Source organism: Eucalyptus grandis, chromosome 8 (genome assembly GCF_016545825.1).
Source record: "Eucalyptus grandis isolate ANBG69807.140 chromosome 8, ASM1654582v1, whole genome shotgun sequence".
NCBI lineage: Eukaryota > Viridiplantae > Streptophyta > Magnoliopsida > Myrtales > Myrtaceae > Eucalyptus > Eucalyptus grandis.
In genome coordinates, this window is record NC_052619.1 from 11832815 (window position 1) to 11849612 (window position 16798).

A 16798-nucleotide genomic window follows, 5' to 3' on the forward strand; every position below is an offset into this window, starting at 1 on the left:
AACCGTTTCCTTCCATTTCGAACGAATCTTCATATTTAGCTCCCTAAAAGCATTACTAGAACAATGCAAGCATAGTGGCGCGCCTCAATCTATTCGAGACCGGTTCTGTTCAGTTTGCTTTCGCAGGGAACAACAGTCGAGAATTTTGATGTTGGAAATTGAAATGCACGTTCGTTGTTGCTCTGTATGAACAATTCATGTTCTATTGACATCTTTATATCTATCGAATTATCAAAGTCCTCGATATTTCATATCAGAGCGGAAGGAGAAAAGCACTAGACAGAAGAAAGTATTTCTCTGAATTTCTCTCCTCCACTCTCTATTCTGCAGTTACGGGCATTGAACAGCACGCTATTCTCCTATCATATCCGCTTTCCTGCCAGAAAACGGCTGTAGAAATCCAGTGCCTCTTGAGGTTTGTATTCTGGGACCGTGTGTCCAGCTCCCTGCACCAATGAAAACCAGAAGAAATACTAGTAAGTCGAATATCGTGACAGCTTATTAACATACTGAAGGAGAATGCATATGCAAAGCACATTTCTTGCAGACCTTGATGGTTAAGAAGGTGAGGTTGTTTTCATATCCCTGAAGGTACCTGCAGCCAAATGAAGTATTAATATCGCAACCCTGAGTTCACAACATTGGCTCCAAAATCTAAGGTAAGTAAATTCTTCAGACTGTGTAGGGTCATGCCAAAATACCCGGCAATTTGATTATTGGAAGTCCAAGGCCGCCACTCATCCACGATTTTATACCCCACAGACCTTGTCCATGCTTGGCTACCGGTGTAGGGAACGCACATATCATGATCACCACTGCCACAAGCAAAACAGTTGCAAATCCCATCAGTAGCTAAAGAAGAAAAACTCTGTCACATTCGTGTGATTAATAATGTCAAATTGGCCAAAAGTTCGCTGATACATCTGCAGGTGCATGTCAAAATATCTCCATGGTGTAAAGGAGAAAACAGGACCAGGAATCAGAGATAAATTCCCATGCATAAAGAAATTAGTCTAAAAGCAGTTTAGAGTAGTTTTCTTATTATTTCCACAGGTACTTGGTGTCTCAGTAATCGTATAAAAATTTGCAAAAAGCATCCAGATGGAGCTTACAGAACCATAGTAGTTTCCTATACCAGGGACCCTGATAATCTCCTGAACGGTGCTGTCAATTTATTTCACACGATTGAAGTTAAATTGCAAGAAAGGCATTTAATATAGCAGAATTGCTCTTTACATTCCTCTGTCACAGGCGAACGAATCGACCTTGAATCTTTGAATTTGATGTTGAGACATTTTCTACTATGCCTTACTATCAGTGTGAATTTCCAATGCTTGCTTTGGCTCAGACCTAGCATTATAACTTCAGGACCTAGCATTCTTGTACCTTTATTCATTGGTGTGTCCATCTTTCATCAAACACAGGCACAAGAATATAGTGGACCGCCAGGAAATCTTTAGACATCATCATTCCATTTGGGTGTAGAAAAGTATGAGACGAGTACAAGGGAAAGCAACGACTCCAAAGTTGATAGGGAGGGATATATTAACAGCATAAAAAGGTCGAGTTGAGTCATCTTGCCAGAGTAATAGACATCTCTCTTGCCTCGATATATTTCGACCATATTTGCACTGTCTGACGGTAAAAGTCTGACAAGTTTTTGCAAGATGACTATTCGAGTAAAAAAGCTTGTAGGCATGCATCTTTTAATAAGCTAATAAAGCACCGATACTAAACTGCATTGAGTTGGCTTTCTACCTGAATATGAGTGCTCGATACCCCCTAGAAGTGAGGTTTTTGTGGTACTTAATCATGCTTCCAGCATCATGATAAAACGAGATTCTGCCTGTGCATAACTCCCAACTGCCTGCCACGCTTTGCTGTTCGTAGTTCAAGGACCATATAAGTAATAAATCAAGAAGAAACGGAAAGTTGCAAGTAATAAATGATATTTGCGAAAGCACACCTCTTCTGCATGTATCGCTTTCCTGACATCTTTATCATTCAGCCACGTGGTCGCAACTTCATCATCCTGGAAATGCGTATGTAGTTCAGAATCCTCAACTAGTTATCAAGTGAAATGAGATATAGATACTGGGGAGAAGGTAGGGAGGAAACAAGAAGATCAACGAGAACCCCTAAATGAGAGTGCCACATAAACCGATTAATAGAACAACAATCAACTGTAGCTGAAGGTACATCTTACCAAAAGAAATAAAGAATAACAAACATGTTAATATACTGAAAATTTTACAGCATATAAACCACGAATACAACGCAAGCAATGTGCATGGATGCAGATTGACTTAATGAAAGCAATTGCAATAAGATAATAAAGACAACACAAGGCAATAGAGTTTTATGCAGATATAGTTTGTAAGGCATTTTAGGCAAGGCAAACTTACAGCTCATGAAAGTGGGCAAATGAATCAATGATAAAGAGATGCAGTGTGGGGGAACTTACAGTGCATGGAACAGACTCGCTATTAAGAAGCTCCGGCCATGTTGGAACACGTCCATCCCTCACAGGAGCTCTAAGAGGCCAAGCACGGCCAAACATCCTCTTTCTCACAGGAAGAGGCCGCTCAGTCTCTCCCAATCGCCTAAAGCTAGCAGGTAACCTATCATTATTGGCCATAATCGACCACGTTGATGGCCCATGGTAGCACGGTTCTAGGATGTCATATATGTTTAAATCACCTACATCCTGGGATCAATCAAACTCTTGAGTGCTAGGAGAAATTTTAACAAAATCATCCACTATCCTCATTTGCATGTGATAAAGGGGCAGTTGTCACACGCACCTGATCCACTTTTGAGAGTTTGCTCTCACAAGTTGAACTGAACGGCTTATAGTAATTCCCATTGCATTCCCTGTTAACCTCCTGCAGAATAGCATTATCAATGTTGCTGCTCGATTAATTTAATCACATAACTTGTCCCTCCCAATTAGAACAGTAAGTTGGTCGGTCAGTAGTCTCCAGGGGACAAGATTAGCCTTTAGCTCTCCAAACCGACAACCATGCGAACAAATTAACAACAGCACAGACATTAAGAAGAAGATTGAGTAAGCAAATACTGAGGTGCCAGGCCATCAACAAAAAGCTTCACAAGAAAAGGCTCGATATTTTTGCCTAAAGCAGCAGCAAAAAGAGGCTTTACTCTACCTCAAACAAGTCATCTGAGATCAGACCCATCCCGTGCGCAAATGGGACGAGAGCATTGCCATCAAATTCCTCATCAGTGACTCCATTACCAACAACATAACCCTGTCAACTCAAACATATTATTTGACCCCCCCCAAAAAAAATACTCGATTATATTAGAAGCATTTGATCAAATTTGACAATCTGATTGCCTAGAGAATGTACCTTGAGATTGAGAACGGGCTTCACTCCAGTATCAATACCTGCCAAAGGATTTATATTTGCAATTAAAGGTTGATCCTAAATCAGGTACTAAAAATTCCAAGAATACATACCGTTCGCTACTTCAAACGCAAGAGTTGGCACATAGACCCCTGCATACGACTCTCCAGCTATGAAGAATGGGTTGGGAAGGAACTCCGGGTAGAGCTCAAACCACTGTCTCACAACGCGACATGTTGTCAAGACAAATTGATGAGAGAAAGAGAGCGTGAGAGAGAGAATATCATACTTAAGATAACTTTAATTTTTGTACCTTGAGGAGAAATGTATGAGAATCAAGAGCAGTCTTTATGTCACCAGTTTGGTAGTCACTCGAATTTTTGGAATAAGAAAATCCAACTCCGGCAGGAGAATCCAGGTAAATAATGTTGGAGACCTATGATGTCAAAATCAGAGGAGGCAATTTTATTAAAAGCGTGACATTCATAGTTGACAAGAGGAATATCGTCTTATGTTCAGCTGCTTCAGATTTTTTTTTTTCTGTATTATCGAAAATCCTTTGGACAAATCTACGATTAGGTTTCAACCTTGGACCAGCTGTAGGGATTCAAATGCAGTTGCGGTAGGCTTTGCTGTGTCTTTGCTGCTTCAAAATTGAAACATCCTGCAGAACGTCATGTGGTCAAGTAGAAGTGTACAAAATGAAGTCTTACATTCTAAATTGAGCTTAAGATGACAATTTCATAAAACTACAATCTCAGGGAATCTTTCGGCCAAGATGTCGCTCCAGAGACCTTCGTGATAAAAACAAAGCTTACGTGTTGCGTTATGTAGTGAGCACAAAACTGGAACTGCCTATCACGACGAGATGTGCAAAGGACAAGTAGAAACGTGAAGAGAAAGGGTAACCAGATGATCCTCTCTCACACCAGTTAGACAACTTTATTCCCATCAGCAACTCATGAACTTACTAAAACAATTACCAAATTCCAGTGAAGTTCATGGTCTAGAATCCCCAGACAGAACATGATTCCACTACGGTCGGTGGCGATGGGAAAGTTAAATCTCAATAAAACGAGTCAACATTAGTGTGGATAACAAAAAGTCTGTACCATGCTCATACACGAAACCATCAAAGCTCGAACATCCCGGTCCTCCATTTAGCCACAGAACCACCGGATCCTTTGAAGGGTCCCCTTCCGACGTCACGAAATAGTAGAACAAGCGCTTCTCATGGTCCGCATCAATCGTCACGTACCTTCATCCAAAACCCGAATATGAGACAACAATTGCGAGCAGACCCGATACAACAGTAACAAATGCCAGAACCAGCGAATACAGAGTTTCATCTTCCCCCTCCATATCAATAGTCAAAGACCCTAGGCTTCGATAAACAACGTTAAAGCAGCGACCTTTGAGTGTGAATCAGAATTAAGAGGCGTACCCAGAATAGTGTTTGGAAGGGAAAGAGCCATTGAACCCAGGAAGCTGAGTAATCAGAGCGCCCTCGGGAGCACACCGGGTCAACACAAAACAAGAACACAAGAGAACCAGCGCACCACCGTACAAGACAAGACCAGTCTTGGCCATGGAAACGTGCAGTCCTCGGTCCCTGGCGATGGGTCGATCCTCGATATCCGCAAAAAGCAGGGATGGCGATTGAATTGGATGAATCAAGACTGTTTAAATAGACGGATTCCGAGCCAAGAACAGCGACACCATATGAGAGTGTCGTCGCTTGTAAGCTACGACGAGGAAGACAAGGTGAGACGCTGCAAAGTTTTATGGGCTCTCCATTAAAACTGACACAAACCGACAGGTGCCGTGTCGGGATTGATTCTCCTCCCAGTGGCTGGATGATTTAAAGAAAACCCATGTCGGATTTCTTGATTTTCATTGGACCCGAATGAAAACTCCTGTAAAAAAATTTCATCAGATTATTATTATTATTATTATTACAATTCCTGTGGCTGTGTTAGAGTTTCAGGCTTCCTGGGATTCCTGGTCAAATCCGATCTTGGGGCGTGAGGAATCTTGGAGAAGGAGTGAATTACTAGATGCCAACGAGGCCAGATAGAGAGAGAGAGAGAGAGATTGAATCCCCCGAAGATTAAAAAAAAAAAAAAAGAGGCTATTTTAAGAGACAGTGTTTGAGCTGTCTTTACGCATTTGTTAGCTTGCCAATCATGACGGAGGCGTCAAATTCCATTTCTTTTTTCTGTCTGAAATCGGCGTGCGATGGCGCGAGCGTGCAGTAGCGGGTTTCTCGGAGCAGAGAAATATCATGAAAAAGTTGCGTCATAATGCACGCTTATTTCACACAAAAAATGATTTGAAAAATATCTTCTACAAAGAATTACTCATATTACTTTAAAAAGATGAATAAATGAAAATTTACTTTCATGGTCAGCAAAGATATCTAGACATAAATTATGGTCAATTTCAAGTCAATCATTCACTATAAAACAAAATTAAAAAAAAACCCATTTTGAGATATTACTTTCTGACTTTTTCAGTATTTAGATAATTGAAAACTATCAATATACGGAAAACGTTCTTTATAGACTAAAAACAACAAATTTAGATTGGGGGAAAATGACTTCTCCTTCTAGTAAAAAGGAAATCATTCCCCTAAACTATTAAATAAATAAAAACTAACCATTCTCTTTTATCTTGAGTTTTTCGCATGAAACAAACACATTAATATCATATAAGCCAAGGCCATCTGAACAGTTGATCAAATAAATCCTATAATAGGATCACCTAATTAATTATTCAAATGATACTGATCAAGAAGACCTAAATCGATAGACTATATAATAATTCCTCAAAAGATATAAGTCACTATGTACGTTAGGTCCATTAACATGAAGGAAAAGAAATGAGAAAAAATAAATATATTTTGTTCTCTCTTCATTCCAAAGAATACAAAATATTATAAAATATTTCATATTCCAACCAGATTCTTATATTTCTTGCAAACATATGTTAAAGTAGACAAGTTAGTGAGAGTTGCTTATGATACCTCATGTGTCACAAAACTCTTTTGACTCGTTCACCCCTTGATCTAGCAGAGGAGAAAGAAGTATTTGGGAGAAAATGCTTCTATAGCTTCTTATTGTTTTGGATTTGTAGGATGATATAAAGGGAAGATTTCTTACATATACTTAAGTCCCTCTAATTATTACCACAGATCTCTCATTGATCCGGTAAAGATCCAATCTCCATCTCTACGACCTGCACATTAATTATAAGAATTTCTCAAAAATACAAGTATACATTTTCAATATTAATCTAGGAATATTTCACAATACCCATAGAGACCTTAGACCTTGCTTGATCATCTTAGCCACCTCTTCGGCCGATTGAGTTTTGATAAGCTCCAATGTGTGATGAACGCAGCCTTTCCGTGATATTAATCACATGATTCATCATTGGATTGAAAGGAATCCATTAATTGATTTCTTAAGATTATTTAAAAACACTCTATTCTTTTGGTTTTGTTATATGCAATACATATTTGAAATAACATATTTGAGACTTATATCGTGCTAGGACCCTGCAATATGCACGGTCCAACTTATGGCATGAGTCATTTCGATCAATTTGATATTGACCCTGCAATGTCATATCTCGATGGGTCTTTTGCTTTTCTATTATCGAGTTGACCTTTGATTAGAAATTACTAAATTTGGAGTGAAGGATCGACAGCACGTCACCCTTGCTTCGCCGCAAGCCTCTAAGAAATATACCCTGAGATCGTCAGGAAACCGAAGCTAGCGTGTGTTGACCGAAGAGGGGGTTCCTTTATCTTCCAGCTTAAACAGAAGGTAAACACAGATCATATTCACTCAGCAATGCAACCAGCTTTGACTGCCTTTCTTTCTCACCATGTCATGCCCAGAAAGGAAGGGGGAAATGGCGCTTTCCCAAGTCGAAGCTTTCGACAAAAAACATGCCCTGATGAACTTATCGAATCGCCTTCTCAATTAAGAAATGCAGATCCTGGTAGATCCCCATACGCTAGACAGCTTGATCTTGCATTTTTTTTTTTCTTCTGTATTCGTAAGATGACCTTATTTGTGTCCAACTGTTGCGTGTCCACAGGCCAAGATTTTATATGGCAAGTGAAGAAAGTTCATATGAGTGGCTGGCCATACATAAGATGAGGCCACAAGAAGACGCTTTCTTGCAAATGCAATCTGCATCAACGACACATCGAAGTTAAGGGAATGATCAAGCACGTATATGACGTTTTTTGATGATTCGAGATCAGTTTGCATTAAGTACCATAACTAGAAGATGTTTTCTACAAGAAGACTTCAAGCACTAATCAAGTTCATTCATAGGAACTTTGAACTTCATTCCAACTGTGAATCGCTGAGTATTCTTGATAATAAATTCGCCACCAGTCCCCATTTTTTTCCCTAACTGGTCTATATCTTGATCAATAGTCCCACAAGATCTACATGGATCACACGGCGAGATTTGCTTGGATTGAAGTATTACAATGAGTCTTGGGTAATCCGGTTGCCATCACGTTTGAGGTTTGCGAAATGGACGACACCGTGTGTGCAGAATTCTATTGTTCTGTGTCCAAAAATACGAATGCTTTTTCATGCTCGTATATAAGTGTTGGTTAATGTCAAAAAAAAAAAATGTTGGTGCAAAAAATAACTTGTGACCTTTTCTTTAGTAACTTTTTGGTAAATACCAGCATTTTTATGAAGTTATCAGTATATTTTGGTGGTTTTCAAATTCGTGATTTTTGCACTAACTTAACACCAGATTAGCATGTAAATCAGGTATCTGCAAACAATATTTAAAAGGAAAAACTTTTTCCTAGAGATTATTGGGTTGAGTCTTGAGGCCCCGTGCTAGTCTCATCATAAATCCTCAATTAGTCATTTCAAGAGACCTATAACTAAGACTACCACATTTCTTAGGCTTACATTTCTTAGGCTTGAAGAAGGACGCCGAATTCAGGAGAAAAAATCAACATTTGTTGCTAGTGTCTCCCCATATGAAACACAACAATTCTTTTCAATCTCGACAAACTTAAGTTAGAACTTTAGTGTACTACATGTAATTAATATGGTTTGACATAATTGCCAGACTGGGCTAAAGTAATTCGACCTGTCATTGACAAGCTTTCAGATTGCCATCCACCGAACCTTTTTTTTGTCCTCTCTAATGCAGACTGAAAATGCCTTGAAGAACTTCTTCTATGAATCAAAGGCACTCGCAGATATTTGTCCAGCTCCGCACGTTCACCAAAACCAGAAATCTCGCTCAAATTATGTCTCAGCCCCAGAGAAGTATTTTTTGAACAGAAAGTTTTAGTTTTAGCCTTGCTCACAATCTATCTTAATCTATTGGAAAAATCACCTAAACATTCCATTATGACATCCATTCGATCTCTCGAAGCCTCCGCCAGTAACAGGAGATTATTCGCAAACATTAGAGGAGAAATTTGTTGTCTATTACTTCGAAAGCAAAAAGGGTTCCACTGTTTTGATTTTATTGCATCATTAATGAGATAAGATAACAGGTCGTGGGTTGAGAACCTCAATTGGGCCACCTCCTTCCTTATGGGCAAAGACTTCTACAAGTACATTGCTTGCTTATCTTTTGGTGCTCTTTGTTATTTTATTTGGAAACACAAGAACAACATCCTCTTTAGAGAGCGGAGCTTATCCATTCCAATGGTGAAGAATCAACTCATCAAATTCGTCAAAGACAAGGCTATAGCGTAGCTAGAGTATGGATCCAATCATTTTTTCAGATGGGGACTCTTCTATTTCTGCAGGGCCCTAGTGGTGCTTGTTGTCTAGATACTCTTCCTCTATGCAGCTGCTTCCTTGACGGTTCATCACTTTTGTCGTTGGCGGATGCAGGCGTAGATTGTGGTTCATCTAGTCTTTAGTGGCCTCCCGTTGCTTCCTTTTCTTTTGCCATTGTTTTGGTTGTTTCTACTTCCTTAGGCTCACTCTTGCGATCCTCTTTTGCATTCGGCGCCCTTCCACTCACTCTGACTTATTGTTTTGTTGAGTGCAAATTTTGTGACATCAGATTTTTTGTAATTGTTGGTTAAAGCTCTATATATTCTTACCATTTACCCAAAAAAAAAATTTATGAGATAAGATAACACTTCCATGCTTAATAGAAAGATGTTTGGTGGAAGAGCATCTCCTTGACTTATTCCTTACTTGGAAAGAATTTCTCTATAGTGTTGCCATTCCACAACAATTGCAAGGATGATGATGTATAATTAAACGAGACAAGTTGTGGAGGCACTTCCTTTAGTCTATTCATGATCACTTTGGTGAGAATTTTGTAAGAATCACTAAATAGACTAATTGGTCTAAAGTTGTAGATTAAATCGGGTTGTTTCACTTCTGGGATCATTACTAAGAGAGTTTTATTAATTTTGTCCAATTACATTTCCAGATCATGCCTCAACAATAAGTTAACATTTTTATAAACTTCAATTTTCTTTCTTAACTTACCAACTTTTCTCGTGAGTTACCAATTTTTATTTGTCTTGGTCAACAACCTATTTTAATTATATACTCTTTTTAGAGATTACCAAACTAAAAACAACATGACCTGCCAACTATTCTCCTATTAAATTACCTCATAATATTGAGTTACCAACTCTCATTGTAATTAGTTAAAAAATGAATTTCTCCGATTTTCAATTATTAGTATTGTTCAAGAATTTTTTTTGAAGGTCTTAGCATCGCTTTAAATTTACCAATCTTTTTCTAGATATTACCAACCTTAACTACAGTGAATTGTCAACTTTTGTTCAGTCGAGTCACCTACTAATTTTGGATTAGCAACTTTGATTTGTGCCACTTACCGAGTTTGATTTTCTTTTTATTACCAAGTTTTCTGATCTTTCACTCTTTTTTATATACCTTTATTAAGCTGCACTTCAAATTTACCAAGATCGCATTTGCAGTGTCGGGAGTTACTTTGCCAGGAAGTCCAGCTTATGCGCCAAGCAGTGAGATGGACGCTTAGTGACCGCGTCAAGCATTCGCATTTTTTTCCTTCCATTTTAAAGTCGTAAATTTGTAGTTACGCTCCATTTTGAACTCACATTGCGCTAATCTTCTTCATACTTAGCTCACTAAATGCACTGCCAAAACAATGCAAGCAGAGTAGCGCGCGTCAATCTATTCGAGACCAGTTTTGTTTCAGGTCCATTCAATACTTTCGTGGTTCAAAGATCAGTGCGCTTCACAGGAACAACAACAGTCGAGCATTTTGACGTCGGGAACTGAAAAGAAGTTGAGCCTCTGCATCATTATTAATGTTCTAGTGACATCTTTACGTTCATCAAATTATCAAAGTCCTCAAAGTTCATACCGGGTGAAAGGAGAAAAGTGCAATATGAAAGAAAGAATTTCTGCAATCTCAATCTCTTTCCTCTCCGTTCTGCAATTATCAGCATCGGAAAGCAAGCTTTTCTTCATATCCGCTTTCCTCTTAGAAAACGGCTGTAGAAATGCAATGCCTCTCGAGGTTTGTATTCAGGGACCGTATGTCCAGCTCCCTGCACCAATGAAAACCAAAAGAAATACACGTAAGTGTAAGTCAATTATCGTTACTGCTCATTAACATACTGCAGGAGAACACATATGCAAAGCACATTTCTTGCAGACCTTGATGGTTAAGAAGGTGAGGTTGTGATCATATCCTTGAATGTACCTGCAACCAATTAAGTAAAAAAAAGAAAAAATCACAAACCCTGAGTTCACAATAATGGCTCTATATTTTAAAACGTAGATTTTACAGACTGTGTAGGGTCATGCTAAAATACCCGGCAACTTGTTCATTAGACATCCAAGGTCGCCACTCATCCACGATTTTATAACCCATAGACCTTGTCCAAGCTTGGGAACCGGTGAAGGGAATGCACATATCATGATCACCACTGTCACAAGCAAAACAGTTGCAAATCCCATCAGTAGCTGAAGAAGAGAAACTTTATCACTTAGTGGTATTGACAACCTCAAGTTGGCCAAAAGTTCACTGATACATCAGCAGCTACATATCATAATATCTCCATGGTGTAGAGGAGGAAACAGGACCAGGAATCAGGGACAGACTCACATGTATAAAGAAATTAGTTCAAAAGCATTCAGAGTAGTTTTCTTGTTACTTTCACATGTGCTTTTTTTTTTTTGGTGAAGTAAACTTTCACAAAAAGCCTCCTATGGAGGTTCTGTAACCTCTGTAGTTTTCTTCAATTATCTCCAAAATTCAATTTACACCATCGACGCCAATAATCTCCTGATTAGGTGCGGTCAGAGCATTTCATGTGGATGAATTTAATTGCAAGAAAGGCATTTAATATAGTAGAATTGCTCTAGACTTTCCTCTAAATCAGTGTCTCAAGCAAACAAATCGACCTGGATCTTTAAATTTGATGTTGAGACTTTTCCTATTATGCCTTACTATCAGTGTGTCTGAATTTCGAATATTTGCTTTGGCCTAGACCTAGCATTTATATCTTCTGGACCTAGCTTTCTTATACACAGGCAAAAGGAAAAAGTGGCCTGCCGGGAAATCTTTCAATGTCAGCATTCTATTTGGGTGTAGAAAAGCATTTTACAAGGATGAGGAGCGACAACTCGAAAGTTGGAGAGAGGTTGTGAATACTCCTACCTGAGGCTTGACCCTGGGTGGATTGGGGGTAGGGTGTGAAACTAAACGGGATAAACCACTCGAGTTAGTAGGTAGGGATTTAGTCATCTTGCCAGATAATTTATCTCTCTTGCTTAAATATATTTCAGACCATATTTCCACTATCTGAAAGCAATAAATATGACAACTTATCGAAAGACAACCATTCTAATACAAAAGCTTTTAGGTAACCATCTTATAATAAGCTGATGAAGCACTGATATAAAATTGCATTAAGGTGGTTTTCTACCTGAATATGAGCGCTCGATACCCCTAGCAGTGAGGTTTTTGTGATACTTAATCATGCTTCCAGCATCATGATTGTAAAAGAGTCTGCCTGTGCATAAGTTCCAATCGCCTGTCACGCTTTGCTGTTTGAAGTTCAAGGACCATATAAGTAAGAAATCACAGGGAAATGAAAAGCTGCAAGTAATTAATGATATTTGCAAAGCCACACCACTTCCGCATGTATCGCTTTCCTGACTTCTTTATCATTCAGCCACGCGCTCGCAACTTCATCACTCTGGAAATGCGTATGTAGTTCAGAATTCTTAACTGGTTATCAAGTGAAATAAGATATAGATACTGGGAAGAAGAAGGTAGGGAGGGAGCAAAATGATTCAACGACCCCCTATATGAGGGTGCAACATAAACCAATTAATGGAACAATAATCAACTGTACCTGAAGGGACAAGTTACGGAAAGAACTAAATAATAAAAAAACATGTTAGAAAATGGAAAGCAGTACAGCATATAGATCAACAATACAACACAAGCAATGTACATGGACGCAGATTCATGTAATGAAAGCAGTTGCAATAAGACAACTAAAGCAACATGGGGCAATAGAGTTTTGAACAGAAATAGTTTCCAAGTAAGGGCGTTTATAGCAATGCAAACTTACGGTTCATGAAAGTGGACAAAAGAATCGACAATAAAGTGATTCTGTGCGGGGGACTTACAGTACATGGAACGCTGTTGCTGCTGAGAAGCTGCGGCCATGTTGGAACAGGTCCATCCCTCACGGGAGCTCCAAGAGGCCAGGCACGGCCAAACATCCTATTTCTCACAGGAAGAGGCCGCTCAGTCTCTCCCAGTCGCCTAAAGCTAGGAGGTAACCTTTCATTATTAGCCGTAACTTTCCATGTTGATGGCCCATGGTAACATGGTTCCAGGATGTCATATATGTTTACATCCTTTATATCCTGGGATAGATCGATCCCTCGAGTGTTAGGAGAGATTTTATCAAAATCATCTGCTATCTGCGTTAGTATATAATAAAGGGGCAGTTGTCACACGGACCTCATGAACTTCTACCATTTTGCTCTCACAAGTTGAACTGCGCGGCTCATAGTACTTCCCTTTGCATTCCCTCTTAGTCCCCTGCCAAATAGCATTATCAGTTTTGCTGCTGAATTATTTTAATCACATGACAGATGCATTAGGCACTTCTTGTCCCTTCCGATATTGTTGGTCGGTTAGTGGTCTCCAGGGGACAAGATTAGCCTTAGCTCTCGAAACCGACATTCATGTGAACAAGGAAACAACAGCACAAGCATTAGGAAGAAGATTGAGTAAGCAATTACTGAGGCACGAGAAGGGCTATCAACAAAAAGCTTCCCAAGAAAATGCTCGCTATCTATGCCTTAAGAAGCCGCAAAAAGAGGCTCTACTCTACCTCAAACAGGTCGTTCGAGATCAGGCCCATCCCATGCGCGAAGGGAACGAGAGCGTTGCCGTCAAATTTTTCATCAGTGACTCCATTACCAATAATATAACCCTGTCAACTCAAACATATTATTTGACCCCAAAAAGGAAAAAAAATACTCAATTATATTAGAAGCATTTGATCAAATTTGACAATCTGATTGCCTAGAGAATGTACCTTGAGATTGAGAACGGGCTTCACTCCAGTATCAATAACTGCCAGAGGATTTATATTTGCAATTAGATTTTAATCCTAAATCGGGTACTAAAAATTGCAAGCGTGCGTACCGTTCGCTACTTCAGATGCAAGAGTTGGCACATAGATCCCCGCAAATGACTCTCCAGCTACGAAGAATGGGTTGGGAAGGAACTCTGGGTAGATGTGAAACCACTGATTCACAATGCAACATGTTGTCAAGACAAACCGATTAGAGCAGAGAGAGAGAGAGAGAGAGAGAGAGAGAGGACATCATACGTATGATCAACTTTAGTTATCGTACCTTGAGGAGAAATGTATGAGAATCGTGAGCAGTCTGGAAGTCACCTGTACGGTAGTCGCTCGAATTTCCAGAATACGATAATCCAACACCGGCAGGAGAGTCCAAGTAAATAATGTTGGAGACCTATGATGTTGAGAAATCAGAGGAAGCAAATCTTAGTTAAAACATGTCATTGATAGTTGACAAGATGAATATTATCTCATGTTCAGCTGCTTCAGATCTTTTTTTTTATGCCCAAGATCTGCTGAGCCCGCATAGGACCCCATCACCATGGCCCCCACTTAAGACGTGTTAGCAGTTACGGAGTTTCGACCCTTCTACAGTGAAGTGCTCAAAGCCAACTAACTCAGCTGCCCATTGATGGGTTTCGAATTTTTTTTCTATATTATCAAAAACCCATTTTACCAATCTATGATTAGGTTTCAACCTTGGACCAGCTGTAGGGATTCAAATGCAGTCGCGGTAGGCTTTTCTGGGTCTTTGCGGCTTCAAAATTGAAAGGTCCTGCAGAACGTTGTGTGGTCAAGTTCAAGTCTTTCTAAAACAAAGTCTTACATTCTAAAATTTTGCTTAAGATGACAACTTCATATAACCACAATTTCGGAGTCTTTCATTCAAGATGTCGCTCCAGAGACCTTCAGTGCGATAAATAGAAAGCTCGCTGTGTTGCGTTTAGTAGTGAACACAGAACTGAAACTGCACATTATGATGAGATGTGCAAAAGACAAGTAGAAATGAAGAGAGATGGGGTAATCAGATCACCATCTCCAACGCCAGTTGTGTGGTCAAGTTCAAGTCTTTCTAAAACAAAGTCTTACATTCTAAAATTTTGCTTAAGATGACAACTTCATATAACCACAATTTCGGAGTCTTTCATTCAAGATGTCGCTCCAGAGACCTTCAGTGCGATAAATAGAAAGCTCGCTGTGTTGCGTTTAGTAGTGAACACAGAACTGAAACTGCACAATATGATGAGATGTGCAAAAGACAAGTAGAAATGAAGAGAGATGGGGTAATCAGATCACCATCTCCAACGCCAGTTAGACAACTTTTACCCATCATCAACCTGTGAACTTATCAAAACAATAACCAAATTCCAGTGAAGCTCATGGTCTAGAAATCCCGGGCAGACTAGCGATTCTACTACGGTTGCTGGCAATATGAAAAGTCAAATCTTAACAAAACGACTCAACATGAGTGTGGATAACAAAATGACTATACCATGCTCATACACGAAACCATCAAAGCTCGAACATCCCGGTCCTCCATTTAGCCACAGAACCACCGGATCCTTTGAAGGGTTCCCTTCCGATGTCACAAAATAGTAGAATAAGCGCTTGCCATGGTGCAGATCAATCGTCACATACCTTCGTCCAAAACCCGAATATAAGACAAAAATTATGAGTAGACCCAAGACAAGAGTACCAAACTCCGGAACCAATGAACACAGATTTTATCTACTACTTGATATCAACAGTCAAAGACACTCCTCACCAAAAAAAAACAGTCAAAGACACTAGGCCTTAATAAATGACGTAAAGCAGCGACGGTTGGGTGTAAATCAGGATAAAGAGATGTACCCAGAATAGTGTTCGGAAGGGAAAGAGCCATTGAATCCAGGAAGGTGATGAACCCGAGCCCTTTTAGGAGCACATTGAGTCAACACAAAGCTACAACACCAGAGAACCAGCGCACTGTACAAGACAAGACCGCCCTTTGCCATGGAGATGTACTGTCCTCAGTCCTCTGGACAATTTGATCTTCAAAATCTCGCCAAAGCATGAACAGTGATTGATTTCTAGGAATAAAAGACTGTTTACACAGAAAAATTCCTAGTCAAGGAAAGTGACACCATATATGGTATGCACGCGCAACTTGCCTTGGAGGGTCGTTTCTTATAAGGAATGATGGGGAGGACAGGCTAAGCCAGGGTAGGGCTTATGGCAATCCCATTCAAACTGACAACTGGAGCTGCCGTCTGGAGAGTTCATTTCCTTTCCCGGGGCTGAGTGGTTAAATAAGAAGAGCCAGCTTTTTGGGAATGATCCTACCTCTGTGTCCTGTTGTTATTGGACCCGAATGGAAATCCTGTAAAAATCTTTGATTGCCCAAACATAGAAAAGCTTTTTCCGAAGAGTGCAAATTTAATATGGCGTCTAGTGTGCGGACTGTTCGCTTTGCCCAAATTGAAGAACAAAGAAGACAGAATGACGAGGAAGGAAGCACGATTTTTGGACTTTTTCCTTTTTGTTTGGAATCTGAACACGGGAATTAGATGCGTGACTTTGATGAGCGGATTTTTACTCGTTTTACTTAGTTTGAATATATAAAAGAATTATAATATAATATAATATACGAAAAAAACTCTCAAGACCGAGGACCAACCCGCACAGTTTCACAGTAAAAATTGCATGATTAGATACCATGTGAACCAAGTTTTCTTTTTCTTTACATTTGAATTTCGTGATTCACAGTAAAAATTGCATGATTAGATACCATGTGAACCAAGTACATTTGAATTGTGAT

At 39.5% G+C, this 16798-nt stretch overlaps 2 protein-coding genes across 2 annotated transcripts; both read right to left on the reverse strand.

The window, feature by feature from the left end:
- Window positions 1-135: 135 nt before the first annotated feature.
- On the reverse strand, window positions 136-5312 carry LOC104456482 (serine carboxypeptidase-like 20). Its single transcript, XM_010071287.3, has 14 exons — window positions 4813-5312; window positions 4481-4626; window positions 3956-4032; window positions 3682-3804; window positions 3482-3584; window positions 3372-3409; window positions 3168-3269; window positions 2805-2885; window positions 2465-2707; window positions 1967-2032; window positions 1759-1880; window positions 702-815; window positions 550-595; window positions 136-446 (listed from the first exon to the last, which is right to left on the reverse strand). The coding sequence occupies exons 1-14, from the start codon at window positions 4956-4958 to the stop codon at window positions 363-365; spliced, it is 1491 nt and encodes a 496-aa protein (XP_010069589.2). The 5' UTR covers window positions 4959-5312; the 3' UTR covers window positions 136-362.
- A 5361-nt stretch (window positions 5313-10673) lies between these two features.
- Window positions 10674-16048, reverse strand: LOC104416295 (serine carboxypeptidase-like 20). The gene is given in 15 exon segments (XM_010027704.3): window positions 10674-10932; window positions 11042-11087; window positions 11200-11313; window positions 12316-12334; window positions 12337-12436; window positions 12523-12588; window positions 13028-13270; window positions 13368-13448; window positions 13744-13845; window positions 13951-13988; window positions 14061-14163; window positions 14273-14395; window positions 14700-14776; window positions 15494-15639; window positions 15853-16048. Coding segments are annotated over 15 exon segments (1485 nt in total). The 5' UTR covers window positions 15996-16048; the 3' UTR covers window positions 10674-10848.
- Window positions 16049-16798: the final 750 nt, after the last annotated feature.